A 22,424-nucleotide genomic window follows, 5' to 3' on the forward strand; every position below is an offset into this window, starting at 1 on the left:
TGGTCACTTTACCCCCACCAACGTGTACAAATTACCTTGACTAACCAGTATCCCCGCACATTGACTCGGTACCGGTACCCCCTGTATATAGCCTCCACATTGACTCTGTACCGGTACCCCCTGTATATAGCCTCCACATTGACTCGGTACCGGTACCCCCTGTATATAGCCTCCACATTGACTCTGTACCGGTACCCCCTGTATATAGCCTCCACATTGACTCTGTACTGGTACCCCCTGTATACAGCCTCCACATTGACTCGGTACCAGTACCCCCTGTATATAGCCTCCACATTGACTCTGTACTGGTACCCCCTGTATATAGCCTCCACATTGACTCTGTACTGGTACCCCTTGTATACAGCCTCCACATTGACTCGGTACCGGTACCCCCTGTATATATATCCTCGTTATTGTTATTTTATTTCATAAATTTAGTTTATTTAAGTAAATATTTTCTTGACTCTATTTCTTGAACTTTATTGTTGTTTAAGGGATTGTAAGTAAGCATTTCACAGTAAGGTCTACACCTGTTGTATTCAGCGCAAATAACATTTGATTTGATTATATACCCCCTAGAAATAGTGGCGCAAGTATGAACTGCCAAAATTGCGTAGTCAAAACGGAGAATAATAATAATAATTTCACACAAAATGTTATATATGTAACGTCGTTCTTCGTTTGTAGAAAGATAGTCAGACCGAAATGCAGCGTAGTGGTTACTCATGACTTTAATAGAAAAAGTGACACATGAAATAACGATACAAAATACAAAACAACAGACGGAACGTGAAACCTATACAGCCTATCTGGTGAAACTACACAGAGACAGGAACAATCACCCACGAAATACACAGCGAAACCCAGGCTACCTAAATACGGTTCCCAATCAGAGACAACGAGAATCACCTGACTCTGATTGAGAACCGCCTCAGGCAGCCAAGCCTATACAACACCCCTAATCAGCCGCGATCCCAAATACTACAAACCCCAATACGAAAATACAATAACATAAACCCATGTCACACCCTGGCCTGACCAAATAATATAACGAAAACACAAAATACAATGACCAAGGCGTGACAATATACAGGATTAGATTACTACAGTATTAGGAAAGTATTCAGGCCCCTTGACTTTTTCCACATTTTGTTACATTACAACCTTATTCTAAAATGAATTAAATGTTTTTTTCCCCCTCATCAATCTACACACAATACCCCATAATGACATCACAATACCCCATAATGACATCACAATACCCCATAATGACATCACAATACCCCATAATGACATCACAATACCCCATAATGACAAAACGAAAAAAGTTGTAGAAATTTTTGCAAATGTATTAAAAATTCATAAGGGCACTTGCACATCTGAGCTATCTTTTTTGCAGGTGCATGGTAACAGTTGAATAAAATGAAGAAAAAAAGAAACCCACAAATATATTAATAAAAAAACAAGAATCCGATGGTCACTCTGAGAGAGCTCCAGAGTTCCTCTGTGGAGATGGGAGAACATTCCAGAAGGACAACCATCTCTGCAGCACTCCACCAACCAGGCCTTTATGGTAGACTGGCCAGACGGAAGCCACTCCTCAGTAAATGGCACATGACAGCCTATTTTGTGTTTGCCAAAAGGCACCTAAAGACTGTCAGACCATGAGAAACAAGATTCTCTGGTCTGATGAAACCAATATTGAACTCTTTAGCCTGAATGCCAAGTGTCACGAGGAAACCTGGTACCATCCCTACAGTGGTGGTGGTGGCAGAATCATGCTGTAGGGATGTTTTTCAGTGGCAGGGACTGTGAGACTAGTCAGGATCGAGGGAAATATGAACGGCGCAAAGTACTAAGAGATTCTTGATGAAAACCTGCTTCAGAGCGCGCAGGACCTCAGACTGGGGTGAAGGTTCACCTTCCAACAGGACAACGGCCCTAAGCACACAGCCAACATGCTGACCAGACCGGAGACGTCGGCGTGCAAGAGATTTGCAAAATAAATTTAGAAATCCATGTTGTTCAATTATTGCTCGCGAGCGTCAACAAGCGTATGCGTTGCTAAGGGCTAAAATAGAAGTCATTACTATTTCTGACGCAGATCGCGCTGAAAGTCCTGCCTCTCCCATCTCCTCATTGGTTATGCCCATTTGGGTGATTGAAAGATGAACTTTGTTGCCGGTTGTCGTGGTAATACTATGAAAGTTTAGATGCGATCACCATATAAGTTCAAAGATGAATAAGCCTGGAAGGAGGAGAGATGACTAGAAACGATTCGGTTGGCCGTTTTATGTGTGGATTAATTGTCGGAGTAGAGGACCTTGTGCATTTCAGGTAAAATAACAACTCAATGATTTTTCGACCCAAATTAATGTCATTGGTTCACAGTTTGTTTTGATATTTTTTACCTGCGTGTCGTGATCGCGTTTGGTGTAGGGGGACAAAATACATTTCTGCACGATAGCGCACCCGGTTTGGGTTCCGTGTAAGCACACAGCCAAGACAACGCAGGAGTGGCTTTCAGGACAAGTCTCTGAATGTCCTTGAGTGGCCCAGCCAGAGCCCGGACTTGAACCCGAACCAAACGTTTGACTGGTACTGTATATAGAGGCACACTAAGACAAGATAAAATGTGCCACTGTGAATGTTAACACATCCGTATAGGAAATGAAGAAGTTGATTAAAATGCTGTGAATGCTGGAATTAAACTATTAACTATGCAAATGAGCAAAAGCTGAGGGCATGAAGGAAATACATTCTTGGCTGTTTTAGAAGCCTGTCTTTAATAAGCGCCTGTTGTGTTTAGTGATTTAAGAAAATGAACAGCCAGGCAATTCATTTGAAATGTTACTGTCGTTACCTCCTACCCTTGCACATCGACTCGGTACTTCCTGTACTTCCTGTAAATAGACATGTTATTTCAACTTGTTATTGACTGTGTATTTATTCCTTGTTTCATTGTTTCTATTTCGTATCTTTATCTCTGCATTGTTGAACAAATACCTGTTAGCATTTCACTGTTAGTCTACACCTGTTGTTAATGACCAGCCAGGGAGCATTTCACTGTCAGTCTACACCTGTTGTTTATGACCAGCCAGGGAGCATTTCACGGTTAGTCTACACCTGTTGTTTATGACCAGCCAGGGAGCATTTCACTGTCAGTCTACACCTGTTGTTTATGACCAGCCAGGGAGCATTTCACTGTCAGTCTACACCTGTTGTTTATGACCAGCCAGGGAGCATTTCACTGTTAGTCTACACCTGTTGTTTATGACCAGCCAGGGAGCATTTCACTGTTAGTCTACACCTGTTGTTTATGAAGCATGTGACAAACAAAATTTCATTTTACACACACACACACACACACACACACACACACACACACACACACACACACACACACACACACACACACACACACACACACACACACACACACACACACACACACACACACACACACACACACACACACACACACACAGCACTGTAGTAGGTACGTACGTAGCGAGCGCCTGCGTTTGTTCATCTGCGTTCGTTTCTTCCTCTTAGTAAGCCCAGCTTTAAAGGGAGACTCTTCCTTGAGTCTAGACTGACTGGACTGCTTAGAGGAGCTGACTGAAGTGGGTGGGAACGTGGCGCGCTAGCCCCCGCTGCTAGCCCCCCCTGCGATGCAAAGCTGGCATTGCAGCCCCCCACCACACACTACGAGAGAGAGATATTGTATATTATCTACCTCACTTGCTTTGGCAACACATGAGAGAGAGAGAGAGAGCGAGAGAGGAGAGCGAGAGAGAGAGAGCGAGAGAGAGAGAGAGAGAGAGAGAGAGAGAGAGAGAGCGAGAGAGGAGAGAGAGCGAGAGAGAGAGAGAGAGGAGAGAGAGAGAGAGAGGAGAGAGAGCGAGAGAGAGTGAGAGGAGAGAGAGCGAGAGAGAGTGAGAGGAGAGAGAGCGAGAGAGAGAGAGAGAGAGAGGGAGAGAGAGCGAGAGAGAGTGAGAGGAGAGAGAGCGAGAGAGAGTGAGAGGAGAGAGAGCGAGAGGGTCAGTGATAGGCAGCTCACCATTCAGAAAACCACAGAGACCTGCTAACAACACAAAAATTGTGGGTTCAATTACAGCAGGGATTCCATACATACCTTGAAGGGTTTGTCTCCACTGTGTGTCAGCATGTGTCTTTGGAGCCAGCTTGGACTGGTGGACAGAGTGTTGTACACCTTACAGCCCTTCCACAGACACACAAACACCTGGTGTGGGGGGGGGGGGGAGTTGGAGATGGGGGGAGAGAGAGAGAGAGATGGGGGGAGAGGGAGTTAGAGAGAGAGAGAGAGAGAGACAGAGAGAGAGAGAGGGAGAGAGAGAGAGAGATGGGGGGAGAGGGAGTTAGAGAGAGAGTTGGGAGATGGGGGGAGAGAGTTAGTGATGGGGGGAGAGAGAGATGGGGGAGAGAGAGAGTTGGGGATGGTGATGAGGAGAGAGTTTATTTCTCCCTAACCCTACCACCTCTCCCCTACTTAGATGGGGGTTGTTGTCCATTAGTTTACTCCATCTCCAAAAACCATCCAGTTTTGATTTACAGCGGCAAGAAAAAGTATATGTGAACCCTTTGGAAATACCTGGATTTCTGTTACGCCTTGGTCATTGTATTTTGTGTTTTCGTTATATGTTTGGTCAGGCCAGGGTGTGACATGGGTTTATATGTTGTGGTTCGTATTGGGGTTTTTGTATTATTGGGATTACGGCTGAGTAGGGGTGTTGTATGGGCTTGGCTGCCTGAGGCGGTTCTCAATCAGAGTCAGGTGATTCTCGTTGTCTCTGATTGGGAACCGTATTTAGGTAGCCTGGTTTCGCTGTGTATTTCGTGGGTGATTGTTCCTGTCTCTGTGTAGTTTCACCAGATAGGCTGTAATAGGTTTCACGTTTCGTTTGTTGTTTTTGTATATGTATAAGTTATTTCATGTATTGCAATCTCTTTATTAAAGACATGAGTAACCACTACGCTGCATTTCGGTCCGACTCTCTTTTGACAAACGAAGAACGACGTTACAATTTCTGCACAAATTGGTCATCAAATTTGATCTGATATAAAGAAGCCTGGGTCATGTTCATCAGGGCCAAAAGTAGCAAACCAGTTTAAAACGATGGTTTAAGTCCAGCTAGTGCCTTCCTGTTTTACTCAGTTTCAAAAGGTTTTCTCCCAAATGAACACAACCGTATTTTGTCCTGGTTCCTGATACTACCCACCCCTCCTCTCTGTCCGTTGACGTGCCCCTGATGTGTTCAGACAGGTCTGGGCTGCAGGTGAAACAGAGGCCACATTGGTCCCAGCAGCAGCTGTTCCCCACTGCCTGGCCCTTGGTACTGGAGTGGCACTGCCCTGCCCATTCATCATGGCAGGGGTGAAGCGTCCGCTGGATACCGTGCTCTCCATGTCCATCAGGGTACTGCTGATACTGAGACAGAGACTCAGAGAGACAGACACAGCGAGACAGAGACACAGAGAGAGAGAGAAACAGAGAGAGAGACACAGACACAGCGAGACAGCGAGACAGAGAGAGAGACACAGAGAGAGAGAGAGAGACACAGAGAGAGACAGAGAGAGACACGGAGAGAGACACAGAGAGAGACACAGAGAGAGACACAGAGAGAGACAGACACAGAGAGAGAGACAAAGAGAGAGAGACAAAGAGAGAGTGACAGAGAGACAGAGAGACAGAGAGAGACAGACACAGAGAGAGACAGACACAGAGAGAGAGAGAGACAAAGAGAGAGAGACAGAGAGACAGAGACAGAGAGACAGAGACAGAGAGACAGAGAGAGACAGACACAGAGAGAGACAGACACAGAGAGAGAGACAAAGAGAGAGAGACAAAGAGAGACAGAGAGCCAGAGAGACACAGAGAGAGAGAGAGACAGAGACAGAGAGACAGAGACAGAGAGACAGAGAGAGAGAGAGACAGAGACAGAGACAGAGACAGAGAGAGAGATGCACACTGTCATCATTCTGATGTAAAGCGACTAGGGAAATACACCATAACACATCTCAATGTGAGTCTATCAGACAACCATCTAGTGAACAAGAGGTCTTTATTCTGACAAGCTAAACATGCCAGACGATGAGGAACAGGTGCAGCTGTGAATATAGTCTGCATTTACACAGGCAGCCCCATTCTGATATTGTATCCACTAATGGGTCTTTTGACCAATCACATAAGATCTTTTCATATCAGATATTTTTCAAAGCTGATCTGATTGGTCCAAAGAATTGGGCTGCCTGTCTAAAGCAACCTATGTAAAGTCTGGAAGCCCGATTGTACTTGAACAGACTGCCTGTGTGTGCAGAGCTGCAACATGTGTGTCACCTGCCGTTGCTGCTGCTGATTGGCCCCTCATACCATTTCAGGGGGTTTTAAGATACACATTCCAGCACTTGATTCAAATGCAACCGTCAAGCAAAACAGACTTCCAGCCTGAACGAATAGAACAGAGGCACAGTTGATATTTACAAGATGAAAGTGCACATATTTGTTTCAATCAAAATGACTAAAAGCTAAATGAAGTATGCATTACCAGTATGCATTACCAGTATGCATTACCAGTATGCATTACCAGTATGCATTACCGGTTTATAAAGACCTGCAGATACACCGAGTGTACAAAACATTAGGAACACCTTCCAAATATTTAGTTGCACCCCCCCCCTTTTGCCCCCAGAACAGCCTCAAGTCGTCGGGTCATGGACTCTACACGGTGTCGAAAGCATAACACCGGGTTGTCTCCATCGCTTCCCACGGTTCTGTCAAGTTGGCTGGTTGCAGATCTCTACTCTGAATAGCTCGTTCAGTCTCATCCCACAGATCTGGTGTCTAGCCACTGCAGTAAGCTGAAGTCACTGTCATGTTTGTGGAACCATTCCTGGACAAGCCTTGTGTCCTGGGGGGTTATCCATCTGAAAAACAAATCCCCTGTCATGAAGGGATGTACCTGATTGGCAATGATGTTCAGACTTCCTGTGGCATTCAAACGTTGCTCCACTTTTATCAGTGCCCCAATGTGTGTCATGAAAACACACGCCACCACCCTGCAATGTTGACACGCGGCATGGTGGATGTACTCCTGTGGTTCTCTCCATACCCTAGTCCTCCAATCAGCAGGAACCAGGACTCATCAGACCAGACAATGTTTTTCCATTTCTCCAGTGTTTTTGTACCTTAGCCCACTGCAACCACACTTTCTTGTTTTATCTGGAAGAAGTGGACTTGTGTAAGGTCTTCGGCTGCCGTAACCCATTCGTATCAAGGTACGGTGTCTACTAGAGGTCGACTGATTAGGATTTTTTAACGCCGATACCAATACCGATTATTGGAGGACCAAAAAAAGCCGATACCGATTAGATTTTTATATATATATTTGTAATAATGAACAGTGAACACTTTTATTTTGAACTTAATATAGTATATAGATAAAATCTTTGTAGTCTCAAATAAATTATGAAACATGTTCAATTTGGTTTAAATAATGCCAAAACAAAGTGTTGGTTGGAGAAGAACGTAAAAGTGCAATATGTGCTATGTAAGAAAGCTAACGAGAACATATGAAAGCTGGTGGTTCCTTTTAACATGAGTCGTCAATATTCCCTGTTAAGAAGTTTTAGGTTGTAGTTATAGGAACTATGACGCGTCGACTATTTCTCTCTATACCATTTGTATTTCATAGACATTTGACTATTGGATGTTCTAATAGGTACTTTAGTATTGCCAGTCTAATCTCAGGAGTTGATTGGCTTGAAGTCATACACAACGGTGTGCCTCAAGCATTGCTAAGAGCTGCTGGCAAAACGCAGTAAAGTGCTGTTTGAATGAAAGCTTACGAGCCCGCTGCTGCCTACCACCGCTCAGACTGCTCTATCAAATATGAAATCATAGACTTAATTATAATAAACACACAGAAATACGAGCCTTAGGTCTTTAATATGGTCAAATCCAGAAACTATCATTTCGAAAATAAAACGTTTATTTTTTCAGTGAAATACGGAACCGTTCCGTATTTTATCTAACGGGTCGCACCCCTACGTCTAAATGTTGCTGTAATGTTGCACAACCTTTAATGTTATGTCATAATTATGTACAATTCTGGCAAATTAATTACGGTCTTTGTTAGGAAGAAACACAGTTCACAACGAGCCAGGCAGCCCAAACGGTTGCATATACCCTGACTCTGCTCGCACTGAACGCAAGAGAAGTGACACAATTTCCCTAGTTAATATTGCCTGCTAACATGCACTTTTTGTAACTAAATATGCACGGTTTAAAAATATATACTTCTGTGTATTGATTTTAAGAAATACATTGATGCTTATGGTTAGTTAGGTACATTCGTGCAACGATTGTGCTTTTTCTCCTCTAATGCGCTTCTGTTAAATCATCCCCCGTTTGGCGAAGTTGAAGTAGGCTGTGATCCGATGATAAATTAACAGGCATCACATTGATTACATGCAACGCATTACAAACTAGTTAACCTAGTAATATCATCAACCATGTGTAGTTAACTAGTGATTATGTGAAGATTGATTGTTTTTTATAAGACAATGCTGGCTAGCAACTTACCTTGTCTCCTTTTGACGCTGCACTCGCATAACAGGTGGTCAACCTGCCACGCAGTCTCCTCGTGGATTGCAATGTAATCGGCCATAATCAATGTCCAAAAAGGCAGATTAACGATTGTTATAAAAACTTTAAATCGGCTCTAATTAATTGGCCATTCCGATGTTGTGCATTATTTTATGGGTCTTTGGGCACCAATGTTGTACTGGACTGTCAGTTGACTAACTGTAGCCTGTCAGCCTCCTTTGTCCTCTTTCATCAATGACCTGTTTTCAACCACTGGTCATTGGACCATTCTTAAACAAACATGGGAAACTGTTGACGTTGACAAACCCAGCAGTGTTGCAGTTGTTGACTCACTCAAACTGGTGCGTCTGGCATCTACTACCATACTCCGGTTCAAAGGCACTTCAATCTTTTATATTGACCGTTCACCCTCTGAACGGAACACATACACAATCCATGTCTCGATTGTCTCAAGGCTTAAAAATCCTTATTTAACCTGTCTCAATAAGGGATAGTAGCTTTCACCTGGTCAGTCTATGTCGTGGAAAGAGCAAGTGTTACTAATGTTTTGTAGCCAACACTCCGCATACGCTTCACAAATCATGAACAAATTCCCTTCGGGATATGATTGTGACGCAGCAGCGGGAAGGAGGACACCACATCTGCATAGCAACAAAGTAGCTGAGCTGATGAAAGCACCAGCAACTAGTTATTGGAAAATTGTAGCCTCAACTGCAGACACTGTCAGCATTCCTGTGAGCTTATTTGTTTGAGGTCCTGGAGGAATGAAACAAATTAACACCGTGTTCCAAACATTTATCTTGAAATTGTATAGTTTACCAAGTACCAACCTGTCCTCTGAATCCATCCGGCTGAGTGGCTCTCCGTCCGATGATGACATCTCTACGCTGGCCCTCCGCTTGTCTCCTACCGCCAGCTCCTCGCGGTCCCCACCTCTGGTGTTTGTTTTCTCCTGCCCGGGCTCCGGAGCATCGTCACGGACTTTCCCACACAGTCACTCACTGTAACGGGCGACTTGCTCTCCTCTCGCTGTTCTTCTGGTTTACTTTCCTTCGCCGTATCTTTAACTGTCTCGCTATTCTCACCACCGTCCACTAGGCTACTCTGTTTCTCAGGGTCCGAGCAATCCTCATCTGTGTTAGCAAGTTTGCATCCCATCTTCTTTTCTTCATCACCATTATCATCTGCTTGTGCGACTATTGTCGCCTCTGTCACCGCCACCGCGTTCGCAGCCTCCTCATCTGCCTCTGCAGCAGGTTTCACGTCCCCTTCTTCTCCGTCTTGCCCGCATTCCGCGATCCTTACTTACTTCCATGTTCAGCAGTGCGTCTACGCTGCTTTTCCTCCTTGGTCTTTTCTGTAAGCGTTTCACTGTTTTCCTCGCTCAATGCGGGAGCTTGCATTTCAGAAGATGCGGTAGTCATTTTTACTGAACACCAATGACTATTTTCACCACGCGTGTCCTGCGCGGCGTCATGTCCCACAACTGGAGCGGTGTACACGTTGGACAGAAGCGTCGCAGAACAACGTATTTTCACTCACTGAAGCGTTCCACGTGTTGGGAGAAATCACGGGTTTGCAAACCACTATATATTTTTGTTCACCTTTATTTAACTAGGCAAATCAGTTTTAGAACAAATTTGTATTGACAATTACGGCCTACCCCGGTCAAAACTGGGTCAATTGTGCGCCGCACTATGGGACTCCCGATCACGGCCGGTTGTGATACAGCCCGAGATCGTAACCCGAGTCTGTAGTGACGCCTCGAGCACCGCGATGCAACTCATTAGACCGCTGCGCCACTCAGAATCCTAAAATAATCTCGTTTAAATAAATCAAATCTAAACTGGATTAGAGCCAACGGGGTGAGCCTTGATGAACCCACATGGCCTGCTGAAAAATGTATATTTGATGGGAACTGTTACAATTGCAAATGATTACAAATGCCAGTACAGATCAGTGTTCTCCTCTGTGACCACACGGCAGTGCTACTGCTTTAGTTTTGAACAGGGATTTCATTTGGACCTCTGACGTTATCATTCTACAGTAATCAACTACACAATACCGACATTTGTCTCATGGAAATCTATTCCTTTTGCGATTACATTTACGACCTATAATAATCTCTGTAATGTGTATCATAACATCCCAGAACCCAGTACCCGTTCAAAAAATACATCATTTTACCCAGATCATCAGAGTTGCTGAGAGATTCATCCAGATGTTTGTGGAGCATTCTCGATCGCCATTGTGCTGGAATTATTTTCTTTTTTATGAACACTGTCGATTGTTTCTTTCTCAATAAACCTGGAAACACACAATAGGTGTGCAAACTGAATATAACTATATGAAAAGCACTTAGGCAGGATATATTCAATCCACAACTTTATTAACAGCAACATTTAGGGGCCAATATAAAGTATTTTGGGATGGGGAAATACTATGCTCATTGTCAATAAAACATATTTGCTAGTTTCTAATACGGAGTAGCATCCAGTCCACTCTTTTACAATCACCACACCCCACACATCAATGTGTAAGAACAATAACATTTATTTAACATCATATAAAACAAATTGGATATAAATATTGTAATATCATCAACTCTAAATATAATGTAGTAGTAGCCTGTTATGGATGTATATCCTACACCCTCCAACCCTCTTCTCTCTGTACTGCGTACTACAGTACTACAGTACTGTGGTACAGTATATACACAAGTGCTGAGCGATTAACCAAAACGTACGTTTAAAAAAAAAAAACTAATGGACCGACTTCGGTTCAATTATTTGAATTTCATTTTTCCCCCTCATTTTTTCTCTCCCTGTGAGCTCTATGCAAATTCTCTAGAGATAAATCAGCTCATGTCCGACCTGTGCGATGAACTGTAGTAGGGAGTTGTAGTTTCCAACAGGGCAATATTCTATAGTTTAGTGCAGAAAACGTGGTAATTAACTACAATGACCATAATCCATTGCGCGCCTACTTGTCCAGTCTGTGTGGAGCAGACACAGAGAGGGATAGAAAACAGTTGCTTTGCGATGTATCTCTACCTGAAAATACATAATCTAAGTGATTGATAGTTGGTATTCAGTAGTAATAAAAGCAGGGGTGAAAGTAAGGCCGGTCCAGTACGACGTCCCAGCAGTACCGGTAAAACATGAGCCTATCACAATAAATAAAACGCTAGCATAGCACTATTTATCATTACATCAGGGGAAGGGAAAATGAGCGAATTAACTTGAAAACGGGGGCTTACACTCCAAAATGCAACGCGGTTTGACAAGAACACAGGAATTTTGCCAAGGCAGATATGCGTGGCCGAAACAGAGAAGAGCGCGGACAGCAGTGGCCTGCATAAATGCTGCCCTAATTACAGTCGGAAAATGTCGTTGGACTTTTTGCTGTTTTGTTTTAACAGAAGTCCCTTTTCATTCACATGTATGGTGCGAGTGGAGGAACTTGCGCAAGTAGCCGAGTAAAGTAGTCCTTTGAAGTCACTGTTTGACAAATCAAAAAAAAAAAAAACCCATCATGACTGGTTGTGTTTATGCCACAGCATAAAGGTGATACATGTTAAAAGTCTTTACGACTAGGCCCACAGAGATCCTATTGAATCAAAGGGGATTCTATATGTAGTTCTATGATTAGAACCATAACATGCTTTTGTGGCCGCGCATAGGAAGTCCTGATACGGGAAAACTATTTATTCTACTTTAAAAAAAATATTTTTTAAGTATGCCTTATTTACTTTTAAGAACTACAAAAATAGTGATTTTGTCAGACAACAGGCAACCAACAGCTCTATAGAGATGAGATGATGACTCATGAAATAATAAAGTCATCAATTAAAACTAATGTAAAATACAGAACAATTTCAATATTTTATTAAAGTAAAGTAATGTGAAAAAATAATGGTGAATAAGCAGGAATGGTCAGTCACTACCATCATGGGACTTGTATTGGATGTTTTATTCTGTGTTGTTACAGCCTTCGACCCACATAATGACTAAAAAAATGATCGAAAGTGAAATCCAAAACGCCCCCATATAATCTAACCGAACCAAACTCAAAAAGCACTAATCGCTCAGCACTAATACACAATGTACCGCGGTACAGTTTATACCAGGGGTTGGAACCTAAATTATTTTCCAATCGTTTGTTGTGAACAGAACCATTTCCCCCCCCTTTTTTGTTCTGTTCCACTGTTCTGACCAGCAAAATAAAAATCTGAACCGGTTCGAACCCCCTAAAAGTTACGTTTTATATCGTTCCTTTCTGTTCCTTTTTAAACCTCTGAAATCAAAATGTATTTTTTTTTCATTTAAATGACTTCACCAATGGATAGAGGAGCTTTGCTATGGAGCAGGCCTGCTACAGAATATACACCGAACAAAAAATATAAACGCAACATGTAAAGTGTTGGTCCCATGTTTCATGAGCTGAAATAAAAGATACCCGAAAATGTCCATACTCACAAAAAAATGTATTTGTCTCAAATTTTGTGCACAAATTTGTTTACATGTCTGTTAGTGAGCCTTTATCCTTTGCCAAGATAATCCATCCACCTGACAGGTGTGGCATATCAAGAAGCAGATTAAACAGCATGATCATTACACAGGTGCACCTTGTCCTGGGGACAATAAAAGACCAGAGTGCCCCCTGGTGGCGGTGGGGTTATGGTATGGGCAGGCATAAACTACGTGCAATGAACACAATTGCGTTTTATCTATGGCAATTTGAATGCACAAATATACAGTGCCGAGATCCTGAGGCCCATTTTATAAGGTATCTGTGATGCATATCTTTATTCCCAGTCATGTGGAATCCATATTTAGGGCCTAATGAACTTATTTAAATTGACTGATTTCCTCATGTGAACTGTAACTCCGTAAAATCAATAAAATTGTTGAATGTCGCGTTTATATTTTTGTTTGGTATAAATGCATTGGACAGACAAAGTGTAGTGTAGGGCGCAACATGCAACTGAAATGTTGCGGGTGAAGAGAGCGCTGGGCATGAAGCCTACAGAGGAATGGCTTTGGTTTCTGTTAAGGCTGGGTTTCTGGAAAGCACTTGCTAGCTAGCTAACAAGCTTGTGTGTGCAGAGCAGCACCAGAATACAAAAACAACAACATATTTTTGTTGTTAATAAATCCACTATGAAATGTGATAATTATAGTATCCTTAACTACTATTGAAAAAGTTAATCCCATTGTTCTCTAATAAAAAATAATTTCCCTTTCATTTCTGAATCACGCCTGTAACATCAGTAGCTACAGTAGATGATGCATATGCATGCTTTGGAGGGAGGGGGAAGGTTAGATAGCCTACACACTGGCAAAGAGTTTCAGTTGGCAGGAAGGCAGCAGGAAGGCAGCAGGAAGACAGACACTGGAATACGTTTCTGAGTGACAGCTGAGGGCTTTGCATACAGTAGGTGCTTTGTTGCATTTTTTGTTTTTTTGTTTGTGAAACTGGGAAAAAAATGCCCTGAACATAAAATCATTTTATCAAACGGTTCCCATGCTTTTAAAATGGTTCCGGAACAGAATGGTTCTGTTCCGGAACAGAATAGATCACTTTAGTTCTTGGTTCTCGTTCCCTCTAAAAATGTTGTTATTTTCCCGTTCTTGGTTCTGTTCCCTGAACCGGTTCCAACCCCCGATAAATACACAATGCACTATATACACAAACAACTTCATTTTGGTAATTACAGTTTGTACACTAAAACCTATCCCGTGTCCCAAATGACACCCTTTTCCCTTTATAGTGCACTCCTTTTAACCACGGCCCATAGGGCTATTTAGGGAATAGGGTGCCATGGCCCATAGGGGATGTGGTCAAAAGTAGGGCACTTTATAGGAAGCAGAGTGCCATTTGGGAGACAGCCTTAAACAAAACCATCTGCTTATTGCTTTTTACATGTGCTATCCTATCCCTTTGTCTTTCTGTTCCCAGGACACCCCAAAACCAATTAGTCGTAAAATAGACTTCTTAAAAACCAAACCTCGGTCTGAAAACATTTTTAAATATATCTCTTCTCTTCTCAGCAATAGAAAAACAAAAACGAAGCATCTCTTTTTTTTTTTTAAAGCCAAAACATTCACGTGTGTGTCGGCAACAACAGTGTGACAGGGTTTGCGTCCAAAACGGCACCCTGTTCCTTACTACGTAGTGCACTCCTTTTGACCAGAGTCCTATAGGCCCTGATACAAAGTAGTGCACTCCTTTTGACCAGAGTCCTATAGGCCCTGATACAAAGTAGTGCACTCCTTTTGACCAGAGTCCTATAGGCCCTGATACAAAGTAGTGCACTCCTTTTGACCAGAGTCCTATAGGCCCTGATACAAAGTAGTGCACTCCTTTTGACCAGAGTCCTATAGGCCCTGATACAAAGTAGTGCACTCCTTTTGACCAGAGTCCTATAGGCCCTGATACAAAGTAGTGCACTCCTTTTGACCAGAGTCCTACAGGCCATGATACAAAGTAGTGCACTCCTTTTGACCAGAGTCCTATAGGCCCTGATACAAAGTAGTGCACTCCTTTTGACCAGAGTCCTACAGGCCATGATACAAAGTAGTGCACTCCTTTTGACCAGAGTCCTATAGGCCCTGATACAAAGTAGTGCACTCCTTTTGACCAGAGTCCTATAGGCCCTGATACAAAGTAGTGCACTCCTTTTGACCAGTCCAATAGGCCCTGATACAAAGTAGTGCACTCCTTTTGACCAGAGTCCTATAGGCCCTGATACAAAGTAGTGCACTCCTTTTGACCAGAGTCCTATGGGCCCTGATACAAAGTAGTGCACTCCTTTTGACCAGAGTCATATAGGCCCTGATACAAAGTAGTGCACTCCTTTTGACCAGAGTCCTATAGGCCCTGATACAAAGTAGTGCACTCCTTTTGACCAGAGTCCTACAGGCCATGATACAAAGTAGTGCACTCCTTTTGACCAGAGTCCTACAGGCCATGATACAAAGTAGTGCACTCCTTTTGACCAGAGTCCTATAGGCCCTGATACAAAGTAGTGCACTCCTTTTGACCAGAGTCCTACAGGCCATGATACAAAGTAGTGCACTCCTTTTGACCAGAGTCCTATAGGCCCTGATACAAAGTAGTGCACTCCTTTTGACCAGAGTCCTATGGGCCCTGATACAAAGTAGTGCACTCCTTTTGACCAGAGTCCTATAGGCCCTGATACAAAGTAGTGCACTCCTTTTGACCAGAGTCCTATAGGCCCTGATACAAAGTAGTGCACTCCTTTTGACCAGAGTCCTACAGGCCATGATACAAAGTAGTGCACTCCTTTTGACCAGAGTCCTACAGGCCATGATACAAAGTAGTGCACTACCGGTGCCATTTGAGACGGGGAACTGCAGAAGTCCTATAGGCAACCAGAAAAAATATTACAAAATCCCAGCAACAATAAAGTGCACGTTCTTCCAAAATTTAAATCCAGAGTCATATAAAACAGAAAGGCCCTGATACAAAGTAGTGAACTAAAAATATATATATATTTTTAAAACTGAACTGAAATAGTTATAAAACCAAGCTGAACACGGTGCCATTCGGGTGCAGACGGGGAACTGCAGAAGATCCGACGTATAAATATAATTACAACCAACCAGAAAAAATATTACAAATCTCATCCCATCCTCCTCCGCAACAATAAAGTGGCACGTTCTTCAAAATCTATAAATCAACTATATTTGTCTCTTGTATATTTAGACATATAAAACAGAAATGGTTTTGTACACTGGATTTTGAATTACTAAAATATGCAGTGTTGTGAACTAAAAAATATATATATATTTTTTAAAACTTAAATGAACTGAAATAGTTATAAAACCAAGCTGAACTGTGAAAAAGTTATTGGCATTACTGTGTCTTGTGTGTGAGGAACATGTGACTTCTTCCTTCCCCCGGGAAAAGACTGTCATCACAGCAGGATTCAGGCCTTATGCTCTGAACACACCCTAACCATCAGACAATATTCAATCACAATCATCAACTCCAAACTATAGAAATAACGGCAATGGAACTAAATATATTCTAAATGCAACAGTATCGATGCCTTACTATTGTCTCATTGTTGCAAAGATCAAATGTGATAACATGGAGAGTAGGTGAGGGGGGGGTGATAACATGGAGAGTAGGTGAGGGGGGGGTGATAACATGGAGAGTAGGTGAGGGTAGGTGGGGGTGTAGGTGAGGGGGTGATAACATGGAGAGTAGGTGAGGGGGTGATAACATGGAGAGTAGGTGAGGGGGGGTGATAACATGGAGAGTAGGTGAGGGGGGGGGGGGGTGATAACATGGAGAGTAGGTGAGGGGGGTGATAACATGGAGAGTAGGTGAGGGGGTGATAACATGGAGAGTAGGTGAGGGGGGTGATAACATGGAGAGTAGGTGGGGTGTGAGGTAGAGGGGGGGTGATAACATGGAGGTGAGTAGGTGATAACATGGGGTAGGGGGTGATAACATGGAGAGTAGGTGATGGAGTAGGTGAGGGGGTGATAACATGAGTAGGTGGGGGTGATAACATGGAGAGTAGGTGAGGGGGGGTGATAACATGGAGAGTAGGTGAGGGGGGGTGATAACATGGAGAGTAGGTGAGGGGGGTGATAACATGGAGTAGGTGAGGGGGGTGATAACATGGAGAGTATGTGAGGGGGGTGGGGGTGATAACATGGAGTAGGTAGGTGATGGGGTAGGGAGGGGGGTGATAACATGGAGTAGGTGAAGGGGGTGATAACAGGGTGGGGGTGATAACATGGAGAGTAGGTGAGGGGGGGAGAAGAGGGGAAAGTGGTGGTGATGTTAAAAGGAGGGGATGTGGCAACATGAACTGACATCATGGCACAGGAGGATGTGATGTCATACTGTAGTAAGGTATAGATTTGAACAGAGCATGGCATGGTCTAACGGGCCATCAGTCTGTCAGTCCAGTTTGTTGGATTTTGTGCTGGGTGTGTCATGTCCTAGTGAAGAGGTCTTCTCACGTGTAGGTCTTCATTGAGGCCAAGGCTAAAAAGAGAGTGAAAGAAAGAGATTATTTAAAAAGGAGAGAGAGAACGAGAAAGAGAGAGTGAGAAAGCGTGAGGGAGATGGAGAGAGAGAACGAGAGAGGAAGAGCAACTGGAAACATTAAGTTTACAGGCCTGAGTTTTCTGTCAAAAATGTAGTGAGCTTGAGGCAGAACAGACAGGAGAGACTGAACAGAGGAGAGACTGAACAGAGGAGAGACTGAACAGAGAGGAGAGACTGAACAGAGAGGAGAGACTGAACAGAGGAGAGACTGAACAGAGGAGAGACTGAACAGAGGAGAGACTGAACAGAGAGGTGATAATGGAGAGAGAGGAGAGACTGAACAGAGAGGAGAGACTGAACAGAGAGGAGAGACCGAACAGAGAGGAGAGACCGAACAGAGAGGAGAGACCGAACAGAGAGGAGAGACTGAACAGAGGAGAGACTGAACAGAGAGGAGTGACCGAACAGAGAGGAGAGACCGAACAGAGAGGAGAGACTGAACAGAGAGGAGAGACTGAACAGAGGAGAGACTGAACAGAGGAGAGACTGAACAGAGAGGAGAGACCGAACAGAGAGGAGAGACCGAACAGAGAGGAGAGACTGAACAGAGAGGAGAGACTGAACAGAGAGGAGAGACTGAACAGAGGAGAGACTGAACAGAGAGGAGAGACTGAACAGAGAGGAGAGACCGAACAGAGAGGAGAGACCGAACAGAGAGGAGAGACCGAACAGAGAGGAGAGACTGAACAGAGAGGAGAGACTGAACAGAGGAGAGACTGAACAGAGGAGAGACTGAACAGAGAGGAGAGACCGAACAGAGAGGAGAGACCGAACAGAGAGGAGAGACTGAACAGGGAGGAGACTCTTACGGGCGTTCCTACACACACTTACTGCCACTACTAGACACAGATGAAGTGGGAGCCATCAGTGAGCTGGGGGGGAGGCTGTGTGTTAGGAGGTGGAGATGAGGAGGGTTGGGGCTCAGGAGGAGGTGAGGAGGATGACAAGCTGTGCACTGCAAACCACACAGGACGCACACCATGTACATGGACACACACGACGTACAGACACAAGCCGTACACACACACACACACACACACACACACACACACACACACACACACACACACACACACACACACACACACACACACACACACACACACACAGCGGAAAAAACAAGTTGTTTACATTTCTTCTTTCATTCTTTAAAAAATGTAAAGTGAGTGAATGACAAAACAAGTAAAGCAAATCAATGAGGTAAATCAAATTTAAAAAATGAATACTGTTATGTCATGTTATGCATGTTATGTCATGTTATGCATGTTATGTCATGTTATGCATGTTATGTCATGTTATGCATGTTATATCATGTTATGCATGTTATGTCATGTTATGCATGTTATGTCATGTTATGCATGTTATGTCATGTTATGTCATGTTATGCATGTTATGTCATGTTATGCATGTTATGTCATGTTATGCATGTTATGTCATGTTGTCATGTTATGTCATGTTATGTCATGTTATGCATGTTATGCATGTTATGTCATGTTATGTCATGTTATGTCATGTTATGCATGTTATGTCATGTTATGCATGTTATGTCATGTTATGTCATGTTATGCATGTTATATCATGTTATGCATGTTATGTCATGTTATATCATGTTATGCATGTTATGTCATGTTATGTCATGTTATGCATGTTATGTCATGTTATGTCATGTTATGCATGTTATGTCATGTTATGCATGTTATGCATGTTATGTCATGTTATGCATGTTATGTCATGTTATGCCATGTTGTCATGTTATGCATGTTATGTCATGTTATGCATGTTATGTCATGTTATGCATGTTATGCATGTTATGTCATGTTATGTCATGTTATGTCATGTTATGCATGTTATGCATGTTATGTCATGTTATGCATGTTATGTCATGTCATGTTATGTCATGTTATGCATGTTATGTCATGTTATGTCATGTTATGTCATGTTATGCATGTTATGTTATGGCATGTTATGCATGCGAACAAATCTATGTTATATCCTGTGGTTATAGAACATTAGTTGAAGAAAAAATGAAGTCACATAAGCAGCATGAATTGATTGCATATTATGAACAAAACTGGCAAATTGCTAAGCTGTGTTCTTATTCTGCGATCCTGTCCTATGTTGTGTCTGAAGGCCTCGGCAACCAGCTCAAAATCAAATCTTATTGGTCACATACACATATTATTCTACATTGTAGAAGACATCAAAACTACGAAATAACACATATGGAATCATGTAGTAACCAAAAAAGTGTTAAACAAATCAAAATATATTTGAGATTTGAGATTAACCACCAATTGCCTTGATGACAGTATTGTACATTCTTGGCATTCTCTCAACCAGCTTCATGAGGTAGTCACCTGGAATTAATTTCAATTAACAGGTGTGCCTTGTTAAAAGTTAATTTGTGGATTTTCTTTCCTTCTTAATGCGTTTGAGCCAATCAGTTGTGTTGTGACAAGGTAGGGGTGGTTTACAGAAGATAGCACTATTTGGTAAAAGATCAAGTCCATATTATGGAAAAAACAGCTCAAATAAGCAAAGAGAAATGACTTTCAGACATGAAGGTCAGTCAATGCGGAACATTTCAAGAACTTTGAAAGTTTCTTCAAGTGCAGTTGCAAAAACCATCAAGCGCTATGATGAAACTGGCTCTCATGAGGACCGCCACAGGAAAGGAAAGGAAGACCCAAGGAAGACCCAGAGTTACCTCTGCTGCAGAGGATAAATTCATTAGAGTTAACTGCACCTCAGATTTCAGCCCAAATAAATGCTTCACAGAGTTGAAGTAACAGACACATCTCAACATCAACTGTTCAGAGGAGACTGCATGAATCAAATTGCTGTAAAGAAACCTCTACTAAAGGACACCAATAAGACGAAGAGACTTGCTTGGGGCAAGAAACATGAGCAATGGACATAAGACCAGAGGAAATCTGTCCTTTGGTTTGATGAGTCCAAATTTGAGATTTTGGGTTCTAACAGCCGTGTCTTTGTGAGACGCAGAGTAGGTGAATGGAGGATCTCCCGTGTGTGGTTCCCACCGTGAAGCATGGAGGAGGAGGTGTGATGGTGTGGGTGTGCTTTGCTGGTGACACTGTCTGTGATTTGTTTAGAATTGAAGGCACACTTAACCAGCATGGCTACCACAGCATTCTGCAGCGATACACCATCCCATTTGGTTTGCGCTTAGTGGGACTATCATTTGTTTTTCAACAGGACAATGACCCAACACACCTCCAGGCTGTGTAAGGGCTATTTGACCAAGAATCAGAGTGAGGGCCTCCCGGGTGGCGCAGTGGTTAAGGGCACTGTACTGCAGCGCCAGCTGTGACATCAGAGACTCTGGGTTCGCGCCCAGTCTCTGTCGTAACCGGCCGCGACCGGAAGGACCGTGGGGCGACGCACAATTGTCCTAGCGTCGTCTGGGTTAGGGAGGGCTTGGCCGGTAGGGATGTCCTTGTCTCATCGCACACCAGCGACTCCTGTGGCGGGCTGGGCGCAGTGCGCGCTAACAACTGATAATCTCCCTCAATCTGGGGCTCCACAAGATTACACTCTGTGGGGTCAAAATGATCACAAGAACGGTGAGCAAAAATCCCAGAACCACACGGGGGGACCTAGTGAATGACCTGCAGAGAGCTGGGACCAAAGTAACTAACCCTACCATCAGTAACACACTACGCCGCCAGGGACTCAAATCCTGCAGTGCCAGACGTGTCCCCCTGCTTAAGCCAGTACATGTCCAGGCCTGTCTGAAGTTTGCTAGAGAGCATTTGGATGATCCAGAAGAAGATTGGGAGAATGTCATATGGTCAGATGAAACCAAAATAGAACTTTTTGGTAAAAACTCAACTCGTCGTGTTTGGAGGACAAAGAATGCTGAGTTGCATTCAAAGAAAACCATATCTACTGTGAAGCATGGGGGTGGAAACATCATGCTTTGGGGGTGCTTTTCTGCAAAGGGACCAGGACGACTGATCCGTGTAAAGGAAAGAATGAATGGGGCCATGTATCGTTCGATCCATCAGCAAGGGTATTGAAGATGAAACGTGGCTGGGTCTTTCAGCATGACAATGATCCCAAACACACCGCACGGGCAACGAAGGTATGGCTTCGTAAGAAGCATTTCAAGGTCCTGGAGTTGCCTAGCCAGTCTCCAGATCTCAACCCCATAGAAAATCTTTGGAGGGAGTTGAAAGTCCGTGTTGCTCAGCAACAGCCCCAAAACAGCCCCACTGTATATGTTGACCAGAATACAGTATATACATATGAAGTGGGTAAAACATTATTAAAGTGACCAGTGATTCCATGTCTATGTACATAGGGCAGCAGCCTCTAAGGAGCATGGTAGAGTTGCCGGGTGGTAGCTGGCTAGCGACAATGATTGAAGTTCAGGGCAGGGTGCTGGGCGGAGGCTGGCTAGTGGTCAGAGGAGATGTTCTAGTATATGTACTGTACTGTTATACTGTGTTGTACTGTACCTGCCACCAGCTTGCTGCGTTTGGAGGCCTCAGCAGCCAGTTCATAGGATATGTTGATCATTTTCTCCTGATCCTGGGCTGTGGTTTCCTCCTCAGCCTCCTTCTCTGGACCTGGAGGAGAGAGAACATTCTGCATACTGGAGAGAGAGAGAGAGAGAGAGAGAGAGAGAGAGAGAGAGAGAGAGAGAGAGAGAGAGAGAGAGAGAGAGAGAGAGAGAGAG

General features: G+C 43.5%; 1 protein-coding gene and 1 pseudogene across 8 annotated transcripts in view; both read right to left on the reverse strand.

Moving 5' to 3' along the window:
- Window positions 1-9,962, reverse strand: part of LOC118374287 (zinc finger protein AEBP2-like) — an 87,697-nt pseudogene extending 77,735 nt beyond the window's left edge.
- Window positions 9,963-17,395: 7,433 nt separating this feature from the next.
- Window positions 17,396-22,424, reverse strand: part of LOC118374288 (pleckstrin homology domain-containing family A member 5-like) — a 270,645-nt gene continuing 265,616 nt past the window's right edge. For 3 of the 8 annotated variants that reach the window (XM_052466559.1, XM_052466557.1, XM_052466563.1), the window contains 3 exons: window positions 22,204-22,340; window positions 18,554-18,677; window positions 17,397-17,659 (listed from right to left, as the gene is read on the reverse strand). In XM_052466559.1, coding sequence (XP_052322519.1) covers window positions 18,562-18,677; window positions 22,204-22,340 — 253 coding nt within the window. In that variant the 3' untranslated portion in view covers window positions 17,397-17,659; window positions 18,554-18,561. Of the gene's footprint in view, window positions 17,660-18,553; window positions 18,678-22,203; window positions 22,341-22,424 lie in introns of all 8 variants that reach the window. The other 5 variants (XM_052466558.1, XM_052466556.1, XM_052466562.1 and 2 more) reach the window with 3 other exon arrangements.

The sequence above is a fragment of the Oncorhynchus keta genome, chromosome 17 (genome assembly GCF_023373465.1).
Source record: "Oncorhynchus keta strain PuntledgeMale-10-30-2019 chromosome 17, Oket_V2, whole genome shotgun sequence".
NCBI classification, from domain to species: domain Eukaryota; kingdom Metazoa; phylum Chordata; class Actinopteri; order Salmoniformes; family Salmonidae; genus Oncorhynchus; species Oncorhynchus keta.